General features: G+C 49.1%; 1 protein-coding gene across 3 annotated transcripts in view; it reads right to left on the bottom strand.

Moving 5' to 3' along the window:
* rps6ka2 (ribosomal protein S6 kinase, polypeptide 2) overlaps positions 1 to 13,036 on the bottom strand; it is a 182,713-nt gene that overhangs the window by 117,934 nt on the left and 51,743 nt on the right. For all 3 annotated transcript variants that reach the window (XM_062463269.1, XM_062463268.1, XM_062463271.1), the window contains 2 exons: positions 6,173 to 6,253; positions 6,013 to 6,092 (listed from right to left, as the gene is read on the bottom strand). In XM_062463269.1, coding sequence (XP_062319253.1) covers positions 6,013 to 6,092; positions 6,173 to 6,253 — 161 coding nt within the window. The remainder of the gene's footprint in view (positions 1 to 6,012; positions 6,093 to 6,172; positions 6,254 to 13,036) is intronic.

The following is a 13,036-nucleotide window of genomic DNA, read 5'->3' as shown; positions in this document are numbered from 1 at the left end:
ACCAGAAGGGGGCACCTATGTGTGGCCATGCCATTACCCCAAACCCGTTGACTGCCATCTTCAGTGTTATGCCAGAGGATATACCAATTTCAAATAGTCAATAACAGGCCATTGCCTTTGCATTTCTCTTAGCCCGTAGATGCATCCTCCTCAAGTGGAAGGACAGACTCCCACCTTCACATGGCCAGTGGGTGAAGGATGTTATGGCACACCTTAAACTAGAGGAGCTGAGGTTCCGCATTGGAGGCTCTTTTAGGAAGTACCACAGGGTTTGGCAGCCATTTTTAAACTACTTCAATAACTGCTCTTCGGACAGTCTCATGGGTTAAAGCCTTACACCCCCTCCCCCTACCTGCTTGCTGTCGTCTGGTTTTATTATTTAATGTCCATCCATCCATCCATAATCTTCCGCTTGTCTGGGGGTCGGGTCGCGGGGGCAGCAACCTAAGCAGGGAGGCCCAGACTTTCCTCTCCCCGGCCACTTCCACCAGCTCTTCCTGGGGGACCCCGAGGCATTCCCAGGCCAGCCGAGAGACATAGTCCCTCCAGCGTGTCCTGGGTCTTCCCCGGGGCCTCTTCCCAGTGGGACGTGCCCAGAACACCTCACCAGGGAGGCGTCCAGGAGGCATCCTTATCAGATGCCCGAGCCACCTCAACTGGCCCCTCTCGACGCGGAGGAGCAGCGGTTCTACTCTGAGCCCCTCCCGGATGACCGAGCTTCTCACCCTATCTCTAAGGGAGAGCCCGGACACCCTGCGGAGAAAACTCATTTCGGCCGCTTGTATTCGCGATCTCGTTCTTTCGGTCACTACCCACAGTTCGTGACCATAGGTGAGGGTAGGAACGTAGATCGACTGGTAAATAGAGAGCTTCGCCTTTCGACTCAGCTCCTTCTTCACCACAACGGACCGATGCAGAGCCCGCATCACTGCGGACGCCGCACCGATCCGCCTGTCGATCTCGCGCTCCATCCTTCCCTCACTCGTGAACAAGACCCCGAGATACTTGAACTCCTCCGCTTGGGACAAGATCTCCTCCCCGACCCGGAGATTGCACTCCACCTTTTTCCGGTCGATAACCATGGCCTCAGATTTGGAGGTGCTGATTCCCATCCCAGCCGCTTCGCATTCGGTTGCGAACCGCTCCAGTGAGAGCTGGAGGTCACGGCCCGATGAAGCCAACAGGACCACATCATCCGCAAAAAGCAGCGACCCGATCCTGAGGTCCCCAAACCGGACCCCCTCAACGCCCTGGCTGCGCCTAGAAATTCCGTCCATATAAGTTATGAACAGAATCGGTGACAAAGGGCAGCCCTGGCGGAGTCCAACCCTCACCGGGAACAAGTTCGACTTACTACCGGCAATGCGGACCAAACTCTGGCACCGGTCGTACAGGGACCGAACAGCCCCGATCAGGGAGTCCGGTACCCCGTACTCCCGGAGCACCCCCCACATGAGCCCCCGAGGGACACGGTCGAACGCCTTTTCCAAATCCACAAAACATGTGTAGACTGGTTGGGCGAACTCCCATGCACCCTCCAGAACCCTGCCGAGGGTATAGAGCTGGTCCACAGTTCCACGGCCAGGACGAAAACCACATTGCTCCTCCTGAATCCAAGGTTCGACAATCCGACGGACCCTCCTCTCCAGCACCCCTGAATAGACTTTCCCAGGGAGGCTGAGGAGTGTGATCCCCCTAAAGTTGGAGCACACCCTCCGGTCCCCCTTTTTAAAGAGGGGAACCACCACCCCGGTCTGCCAGTCCAGAGGCACTGTCCCTGATGTCCACGCGATGTTGCAGAGTCGTGCCAACCAAGACAGCCCTACAACATCCAGAGCCTTAAGGAACTCTGGGCGGACCTCATCCACCCCAGGGGCCTTGCCACCGCGGAGCTTTTCAACCACCTCGGCGACCTCAGCCCCAGAGATAGAAGGGCCCCCCCCAATGTCCCCAGACTCTGCCTCCACGTCGGAACGCGTGTTGGTGGGATTAAGGAGGTCTTCAAAGTATTCCTTCCACAGATCCAGGACGTCCCCCATCGAGGTCAGCAGCGCACCATCCCCACCATATACAGCGTTGACAGTGCACTGCTTCCCCCTCCTGAGTCGCCGGATGGTGGTCCAGAACCTTTTCGAAGCCGTTCGGAAGTCATTCTCCATGGCCTCGCCGAACTCCTCCCACGCCCGGGTTTTTGCCTCCGCGACCGCCAAAGCCGCATTCCGCTTGGCCTGCCGGTACACATCAGCTGCCTCTGGAGTCCTACCAGCCAACAAAGTCCGATAGGCCTCCTTCTTCAGCTTGACGGCTTCCCTCACCTCCGGCGTCCACCACCGAGTCCGAGGGTTACCGCCGCGACATGCACCGACCGCCTTGCGTCCGCAGCTCCGGTCAGCAGCCTCAACAATGGAGGCCCGGAACATGGCCCATTCGGACTCAATGTCCCCGGCCTCCCCCGAGACATGGTCGAAGCTCTCCCGGAGGTGGGAGTTGAAGCTCCTTCTGACAGGGGATTCTGCCAGCCGTTCCCAGCAGACCCTCACATTACGTTTGGGCCTGCCAGGCCTGACCGGCGTCTTCCCCCACCATCGTAGCCAACTCACCACCAGGTGGTGATCAGTTGACAGCTCCGCCCCTCTCCTCACCCGAGTGTCCAAGACATTCGGCCTCAGATCCGACGACACGACTACAAAGTCTATCATCGAACTGAGACCTCGGGTGTCCTGGTGCCAAGTGCACATATGAACACCCTTATGCTTGAACATGGTGTTCGTTATGGACAAGCCGTGTCTAGCACAGAAGTCCAACAACAAAACACCGCTCGGGTTCAGATTGGGGGGGCCGTTCCTCCCAATCACGCCCCTCCAGGTCTCACTGTCATTGCCCACATGAGCATTGAAGTCCCCCAGGAGGACGAGGGAATCTCCGGGAGGAGCGCTTTCCAGCACCCCTCCCAGAGACTCCAAAAAGGGTGGGTACTCTGCACTGCCATTTGGTGCATAAGCACAAACAACAGTGAGGACCCGTCCCCCCACCCGAAGGCGGAGGGAGGCTACCCTCTCGTCCACCGGGGTGAACCCCAACGTACAGGCGCCGAACCGAGGGGAAACAAGTATTCCCACCCCAGCTCGACGCCTCTCACCGAGGGCAACTCCAGAGTGGAAGAGAGTCCAGCCCCTCTCAAGGAGACTGGTTCCGGAGCCGATGCTGTGCGTCGAGGCGAGACCGACTATATCTAGCCGTAACTTCTCTACCTCGCGCACCAGCTCCGGCTCCTTTCCCGCCAGCGAGGTGACGTTCCACGTCCCTAGAGCTAGCTTCTGCAGCCGAGGATCGGACCGCCAAGGCCCCCGCCTTCGGCCGCCGCCCGTCTCGCACTGCACCCGACCCCCATGACCCCTCCTGCGGATGGTGAGCCCACTGGAAGGGGGTCCCACGTTGTCTCTTCGGGCTGTGCCCGACCGGGCCCCATGGGAAAAGGCCCGGCCACCAGGCGCTCGCCATCGAGCCCCACCCCCGGGCCTGGCTCCAGGGGGGGGGCCCCGGTGACCCGCTTCCGGGCAGGGGCAACTGAGAACCATTGTTAGTTTTCTTCATGGTAGTTTTTGAGCCACGCTTTGTCTGATCCTTTAATGTATTTATTTATTTTATTTTGTATATTTTATTAGAGTTGATTTTGTAGATTTGTATGTTAATTTCATCTGTGTGAATTATCACATGATCAGCTTTAATGTAAAATTGTCAGTTATTATTGTGTCATTGTATACATTTATGTGAAATCCAATAAAAAGAATTGAATAATGAAATACCATGTGCAATTTCATGCAATTTCACCTTGAAATATCAACCGTTTCTTAACCTTTGTCCCAAAGCTGACCAAAGCTATACTCATATCACGCAGTCGGAGCACAGCTAGATAATCAGCGTCAGCACCCTTGGGCATGCAGTGCGGCATGTCAAAAAACGCAAAGACTTGTGGAAAATAGTTCGGTTACAACAGCCGTGTGAGGGATTTCAGCTGCTGTGTTCCTTCATTTAGATGTTTTTATGTTATTGTTTGTTAGTTAATATAATCTTGTTGGTCACCCTGATTGTGCATGTTGTGTAGTTTAATGGGACCAGAGTCGGCTGCTGTACTATCACAAGCTATTCTCGTAAGCAGCTGAACATGAGCTCTGCCTAGCCCTGTTACCCACATGACTATTGTTAGTTGTGCATTGACTGAGATTCTGGAACGAGATCAACTCAAGAAGAGTAATACTCTAATACTCTAAAACTAATACTCTGCCCTTTCTATTCATAAAATCTCAACAGTTGGTGTGTAGCAGAGAGGATAGTGACTGACTTGTAACCTTATGCTTATGAGTTCAAATCCCCATTCAGCCTATTGTTGTTGGCCAAACATGAAGTCGTTTTGCTCTCTTGTTGTCCAACTCTCGACCTTCTACAATATACATTTTTATAGTATTTTGCCATTTTGCGGAGCAACCCGCATCGCTGCTTGCAGCTATATTTATAGTTGATATAATCATTATAGCATGTACCATAGAATAAAATATGAAACGTTACATCAAGGCCTATATTCTTTTTTTCTTTAAAATTATTTTACCAGGAATTACTAAAACAGAAGATAATACCCCTGAATATTCAGCGAGAAAGGGTTTTTAGTTATACACAGTCTATACACACACCTTTTTAACTATTTAACCTAAGAATTATATGTATTCTACACTCCATGGAGATAAAATAAAACTTAAGAAAACAAGCAGTCAAAAAATTGCTACACAAATACAGCTGACCCTGCATTCACTCATTCATTATGTTCTCTCGCAATACAGTAAGGAAAATATGTCCTTGCATGGTACATTACAAGGTGTACCTGTTATGCATGAATCAGGCCGAACATTTTTATTGTATGTCAGCTTCCAGCTAAGTAACCCAATATCTACAATTTGACATGGGTCAATCATGACTGTATATTCGAATCCCAAACCAACTCCATTCCATCAGGTCTGTCTACTACAGCATTATATATATTATATTACATAGGATACACCTTGGAAGACAAGCAATAACACAGATTCATAGAGCCCATGTAAAAACAAGTATTTAGTAAAGAGATACATAAAAAACAATGTTTCATGTGGGAAGTTGCATTCTGTGAAAAACAAAGAAAAAGAAAAGACCACCTGAACCTTACTAAACAGCAACAGGGATTTTTCACCACACAGATTGGGAACCTGTAATAGCAATTAAACCCTATGATGCACTGTACTTCAAACATCATGTACTCACCACTGGTTGGGTTGCTTGGGATTCAAAGCTCTTAAACAGCCTAAACCTAAGGAAGCTTAGCACAAGTTCAGTCAGGAAGACCAAACTCTGCAGGCTTGGGTGGTAAATAACCATTCTGTCTCACTACATACTCTCCCCGCTATGTGTGCTCTCCCCTTTTTCTCTACATCGCCTGGGCTCATCAGGGTTTCAGCTGTTCGACCAGCCGCTCACTTCTATCCAATAGGCCAGTGACAAGACTTCTCCGCTAGCGTATTGCACTGCTGCATGCCTTTAAATATTTTGCTCTCCCTACCTTAGTTCATCCATGCTACCATTGTGCGTGACTCTCCCACTGTGCTGTTAGTTTGGGGGATTTTTTCCATTTGCTTTGGATTATTTACTGGACCATCGACTTCTTCATGATGTCAGATTCGGACCCTAATGGGTTTGGTGGACTATAACAGGACAAATAATAGTCCCTCTTTCTGGTGCAGTCTGCAGTTTGGACTAGCTACAGGCAATAAAAGGATGACTGGCTGACTCCAAGAGTTACAATAATGAAGACAGGACAGACAACAAGTTGTCTGTTATGAGGAACACAGTTGGTAGTCTTAACCATTTCTGAACTGAGGGTATAAACAACTGCACAGAAAGAGGTGTTGATAGGGAAATTAGTCATGAGAGAGGTGGGGATTGGGTGGGTGAATCAGAATTGTGTCGTCATGGTTATGTGCTGACCTCTTTAGATAGGCGTGTGAAGAGGTCTCCTCCTCTCAGGAAGTCCAAGATTAGATACAGCTTTCCCTCCGTCTGGAATGCTGATGCACATACAGACACATGACACAAAGCAATTTTCAAGTTTGCACTGCTCACAATCTTATGATGAATTGATTCTCACCATAATGCAGTTTGACTATAAAAGGGTGGTTGACTTCTGCCAGGATGTCCCTCTCCATTTTGGAACGCACTCGATCCCGAACTGAAACACAGATGCAGACAGCCATCAGAATCGTGGTATGATATTTTATGACAACACTGAGAAATTGTAAGTAGACTGACATCAGCACAATGGAACATGGGGGTGTGGTAGGGTAGAAGAGGGACAACTATAACTAGAATAGAGCTCTACTTGTCTTTCCTGCCAAAGCACCCTGTCACCTAACCCATTCACATTCATAAACTGACTGTCTACTGACTATGACTAAATACTGGCACTACTGGTAGCAAAAAATTAATTATTTTTCTGGTACAGAGAGCAACACTGTTCCATTTACAATGTAATGCACTTTACACATATGGGGCCAGTTGCATAAACGTAGTTTAAAACTAGTCTTAGCCTTAGACCGTCTTAAATTGTCAGGTTAGACTAGTCTAACTAAGCCTGTCTGTTGCATAAATAGTTAGACTGACTTAATTTGAGCTAAAAAAGTTAGCCACCTCTTCCCTTGGCTAAACCTTGCGGTAAGGGCTGAGTTGCTATGCCAACGATCTGTTAGTAGGCTACGTCATTATCTTAGCATAATTTATTACATTTAGTCATTTTACGTTTAGTCATTTAGCAGACACTTTTATCCAGAGCGACTTACAGTAAGTACAGGGACATTCCCCCTGACAGTTTGCACAACCGGGAATCAAACCGGCAACCTTCTGATTAATAGCCCAATTCCCTAACCGCTCAGCCATCTAACATCGCTCAGCCATCTAACAAATTACGAAAAGTTTGTTAATTGTAACTGCAGAAAATGTTGACTGGGTTCTGCTTTTCTGCTAAATGTAATTTTATTAAACGAGTGAGTAGATTTTGCACTCGCTCGCGATCACCCCCAGTGGAACTCTGGTGGAACTGCAACCAAATTCGGTACAATTGGGCTTAATAGGGAGTGGACAGACTCTTCTTAGACAGGCTCTGATCTAAGTCAGTCTTACCAGAGCCCGTCTACGGAGAGCCTCCCTATTAAGCCCCATAGGGAGGAGTTCCCCCAGTGGAACTCTGGTGGTTGCAATTCCACCAGAGTTCCACTGGGGGTGATCGCGAGCGAGTGCAAAATTAATGGGAGTCTATGGAGCTAAACAGCTAGTCTCTCTTTCGCCTGATTGTCGTTGAGAAATCTCAGATTTGATTGTAGTTTCTGCATGTTCAACATGGATTATAGGTCTAAAGTTGAATGATGAGTACTTATGTCCTTTTGATTTCTTACAGGGTGAGTCGTTGTTGCCCATAACACGTTAGCATTCTGCTACTGAATGCCGATTGGTTAGTGAAGGACTGACTACGACCAGAGATCCCGCCTGATGGCATCCGAAGCGGAACCAGAATGTCAGAGCATTAGCAACATTAGCAACAACATTAGCAAGCCAAACCTAGGCGGACACCTAATCGGTCGGTTTCCTCGGAGTTCAGGGTGCTGTTGTGTACACTTTTCACCAGGTGCCCGACTTTCACTAACAGCCTATTAATGTTGTCATGCTCGTCAGTGGCGGAACCAGACTCTTATATATGGGGTGGCCAAGGGGTGGCCAGGACTGCTTCAGGGGGTCTACAGACCAAGACTGAAAATGTGTGTGTGTAACCTTAGCCTGGCATCTAAGCAGTGTAAATTATTGATATGATTGCTGATGAGAAATAGAAATTCAAATTCACTTAAGCCTGAGTTTTTCAGTGTGGCCTAGTATGGTCCACTAGGGTTACTTTAATCAAATTCTACATTTACTATGAATAGACTGTGTCTCTACATCTGAATTGCAACTCATTTCTTTCTCTCTGTTTTCATTAAAGATCCTGTAAAGTGGACCTGAAAACGAGTTTTAAGTTCGCCACACCACAGAATAATGTGTTATTAACTACCCATCCAAATTCGAATGAAAAAATAACACCGACAAGTATGTTAAATTAGGTTTTGAAATCGTGAAAAAATCAGCAGTCTTCTCTGCTTGAGACTGGGGGGGGCGTGTCGCCTGAAGGAGCTGAAGCTCCGCCCCTCGCTGCCTAGTGCCTACCTCCGACCCAGATAATAGACGCTATGTCAAGCCGAACAAAACCATATAGAATTAGAATTTATTTGTTCAATGAGTGAAACATACAGATGCATATAAATGAAATGTTCCCCTGAGCTGTAACAGTAAAAATGGACACCAGAGACAGCAGACAGTGAGCTCTCCAACTAGGCTACTTACATTTACATTACATTTAGTCATTTAGCAGACGCTCTTATCCAGAGCGACTTACAGTAAGTACAGGGACATTCCCCCAAGGCAAGTAGGGTGAAGTGCCTTGCCCAAGGACACAACGTCAGTTGGCTGCTCTGTGGTCTTGGGGTGGTGCAAGGACTGGGGTCTATTTCCACCTGATCCTGTTTGCTCAGCTTTTTGAGGAAGTCTGCTTTCTCACCCTTTCTTTTAATGTTTGAAGTGAACCCTAAGCAAAAATAACATGTTGGCCTACACATCCAATTACCCACATTTGAGTCCAATCTCAATCTTAAACATATCCCCATTATTATCTTCAATCAACTACCATCCTTTAAAGAGGTGATTGAAAAAATAGATCTGGACAAACATGCATCTTGAATTGTAGATTTACATGACAACACGGGTTATTTATTTGAATGAAACAAAAGTCAGGAACATGAAATAACGTTAGCCCCATTGCCAGTAAACTAAATCATCACACATTCTACCGATGCTAGATACAGGCAGGATACGTTAGCATTGCTAATAACCGGTTCTGCAATCAATGACCCCTTTAATTTACTATTAAGGAGTCAGGTGGCTGAGCGGTGAGGGAAGCGGGCTAGTAATCTGAAGGTTGCCAGTTCGATTCCCGGCCGTGCAAAATGACGTTGTGTCCTTGGGCAAGGCACTTCACCCTACTTGCCTCGGGGGAATGTCCCTGCACTTACTGTAAGTCGCTCTGGATAAGAGCGTCTGCTAAATGACTAAATGTAATGTAATGTAATGTACTAGATCATGACCTTAACCCTAGCCGTACTCTGAAATACAGGCATTATACAATAGGAAACAGGGTAGCTATCTGACTGCCGTGTCAATCTTTTGCAATGTTAATAGATTGATAAGGCATCTCATCAAGGACTCTTAGCGGTTAAAGTAGTACAAAAATAGTGAAGCGACCCACACAGAAAGATGTGTGTTATATGTTAGGCTGTTAGTTGGTTGTTTACCAATAGTGTTCGCAGAGTCCGACATGCCAATCTGTCTGCCAATCACGGAATGTTCGGATGCCGGGCAGCCTGGTGTTTGGCGAAGGGGCATGGAGGGCGGTTGGGCAGGGGGGATGGAGCATTCGAAGTTAAGACCAGGTTTAGCGTCTGTTCTTTCTGTTACATCTGGGTTTCACAAGAGACGGTCACTATTGTTTTGTGGGCTACCTTTCTTTTATTTAGCGTGGGCTAGGGCCAAACAGCTGTTTGGCTTACCTGTGTACCGTGTGGTTAATAAACGTCAATTCGGGAACTTCATCTTATGCCTGGACGATTGTTCCTTTCTGACCTAGTCAAGTCATTAAAATAGATTTCAAATGTCTAAATTATACTGTTGTTTAAAAGTGTGCTATATAAATGAAAATGAAAAAAACAAAATTGAAGCAACTACACCACGGTAGGAACTGCGCTGGTAGCTGCTAAGGTAGTGCTAAACAAAAACAGAGACATTTCTCTTATCTGAATCTGTTATGGAACCAAATTGCCAATATGCATCATTTTCTATGGCTCTGTGGCCCAGCAACTCAACTTTCATAACATTTTGTTCAGGAAGCCTCAACCCAAATGCTAAACCTTAAAACGATAACTGTAATATGATGCTCTTGTCTTCTGTTGCTGGCGCTGTATCAGACGCTGGCGTAGTGATTTGTGACTGACTGGTGAACTGTGGAAATATCCTCGATTGAAAAAAAGCGCTGCCAGATGTCAAAAGAAACGCTTCTTTTAACAAGATAAATTAAATGTCAATCAGCATCCAATTGCCAGGGATAGCGAATTACATTTTGGGGTGGCCAGTCCGATATCAGGGGGGTCCAGTGCCACCCCGGCAACCCCTCTGGCTCCGCGACTGGTGCTCGTTAACGGCGTCTTTGATCGCCAGCTGAAGCGTGTGAATGGGGCATCTCAGATCTAAATTTGACACAGTAAAGTACTGATTTATCATGGTTTCTACATTGGTGGTTCAGCGTTCCGCTCACGCTCAGCGTTCCGCGCTCCGCTCAGCGTTCCGCGCTCCGCTCACGCTCAGCGTTCCGCGCTCCGCTCACGCTCAGCGTTCCGCTCACGCTCAGCGTTCCGCTCACGCTCAGCGTTCCGCGCTCCGCTCACGCTCCGCGCTCCGCTCACGCTCCGCGCTCCGCTCACGCTCCGCGCTCCGCTCACGCTCCGCGCTCCGCTCACGCTCCGCGCTCCGCTCACGCTCCGCGCTCCGCTCACGCTCCGCGCTCCGCTCACGCTCCGCGCTCCGCTCACGCTCCGCGCTCCGCTCACGCTCCGCGCTCCGCTCACGCTCCGCGCTCCGCTCACGCTCCGCGCTCCGCTCACGCTCCGCGCTCCGCTCACGCTCCGCTCACGCTCCGCTCACGCTCCGCTCACGCTCCGCGCTCCGCTCACGCTCCGCTCACGCTCCGCTCACGCTCCGCTCACGCTCCGCTCACGCTCCGCTCACGCTCCGCTCACGCTCCGCTCACGCTCCGCGCTCCGCTCACGCTCCGCGCTCCGCTCACGCTCCGCGCTCCGCTCACGCTCCGCTCACGCTCCGCTCACGCTCCGCTCACGCTCCGCTCACGCTCCGCGCTCCGCTCACGCTCCGCTCACGCTCCGCTCACGCTCCGCTCACGCTCCGCTCACGCTCCGCTCACGCTCCGCTCACGCTCCGCTCACGCTCCGCGCTCCGCTCACGCTCCGCTCACGCTCCGCTCACGCTCCGCGCTCCGCTCACGCTCCGCTCACGCTCCGCTCACGCTCCGCGCTCCGCTCACGCTCCGCTCACGCTCCGCGCTCCGCTCACGCTCCGCTCACGCTCCGCTCACGCTCCGCGCTCCGCTCACGCTCCGCTCACGCTCCGCTCACGCTCCGCGCTCCGCTCACGCTCCGCTCACGCTCCGCTCACGCTCCGCGCTCCGCTCACGCTCCGCTCACGCTCCGCTCACGCTCCGCTCACGCTCCGCTCACGCTCAGCTCACGCTCCGCTCACGCTCAGCTCACGCTCCGCTCACGCTCCGCTCACGCTCAGCGCTCCGCTCACGCTCAGCGCTCCGCTCACGCTCAGCGCTCCGCTCACGCTCAGCGCTCCGCTCAGCGCTCCGCTCACGCTCAGCGCTCCGCTCACGCTCACGCTCCGCTCACGCTCAGCGCTCCGCGCTCCGCTCAGCGTTCCGCGCTCCGCTCAGCGTTCCGCGCTCCGCCCACACTCAGCGTTCCGCGCTCCGCTCACATGCTCTGGTTATGCAACAGGTAAATTGAAGTGTCTATCGGTTTTTGTCATTCACGTGGGTTTGTTGTGTGTGACATCACCGCAGCGCCATTTTCCAGGCTAACGTACTGACTGAGCACTGAACATAATTTACAAGAGATAACAAGCAAATAATTCGCAAAACTGGAGAAGCACAAGAAAACTGAGAAAAGGCCGTACTGCGATAAACTCACCAAAAATGCTAGGGACCGTTATTTTGAGAAATTGTCTCCCATTCAAGACATACATCCATACAAGCTGACTGCAGTAAATTGGAGTGCTGACCCCGCATTGCTACCTCAATCCTCAAACTTGGATAGTAAACTATTTTGTTTATGGTATAAGTGCTTATACAAGTGAACAATTTAAAAACTGTAAATACCTTGAAGCCCACGGACATTTCAGCAATGGCTGGGTACAGGATTTACATACATTCCGACCAAAGGACTTAAATGTCAGTACATGCACAAATATATAAATTGCACTGACATTTACTTAAACAATTAAATACATTTTCTGTTCATATAGATCACTGATTTGCAGTTTGCACTATTGTAATTGTCAAAATATGACTTTTAATACACCTCAAGTATTAAACCTTACCCATGTGTTTGTTTCAATTTAGCTGTCAAAGTAAATCACAAGAAAAGAATAAACAACACATTTGGGAAAAATGTTTTCATACATGTTTTATTGTAAATGCAAGGCTGGTCAAGGAGGATAAAGCATCAGCACAATATTAATTTAATTAAATATTAAAAAGAAACATTTGAAACAGACTGAGAACTTTCTTCTTTTGGTCTGGCATGAAAGGCACCAAAACATATAGTAAGGCCATAAAGGTTCCCAGCTGTCCTTGAAAATCAGCGTTAATAAAAAGAAGATGAGATAGAGCTAGCTAGTCTAACTAACATTGACATTTGCTCGTTGCTTAATCTGTGATTTAGAATACCGTACTGTTCAAACTATCTAAGAATATTTAATATAGCAAACTAACACGTTAGCATGCTAGCACAGCTAGCCTAGAATACCGTATTTCTTCAATTAAATGTCGCCCTCAAATAAATGCTGCCCTCGAATAAACGGCGCACCAAAAATGAACAACGTGTAATAAACGCTGCAGCGTTTAATCAAAGAAATACGGTAATTAAGAATCAATTCTGCTTAAGGCCCCGTAAAGGCTTGGGCCGGCCCTGCTTGTACTCATCAGGCGGTTTACTTCTGCACATCTGTGCACACAGAAGTTACATTCTGTTTGTGTAAAGGCCGAATTATACTTCTCCGGATTGGTTGAATTTATAGTACTCCGAAG

This window comes from Osmerus eperlanus, chromosome 6 (genome assembly GCF_963692335.1).
Source record: "Osmerus eperlanus chromosome 6, fOsmEpe2.1, whole genome shotgun sequence".
NCBI classification, from domain to species: domain Eukaryota; kingdom Metazoa; phylum Chordata; class Actinopteri; order Osmeriformes; family Osmeridae; genus Osmerus; species Osmerus eperlanus.
This window is presented reverse-complemented; position numbering and strand designations above follow the sequence as displayed.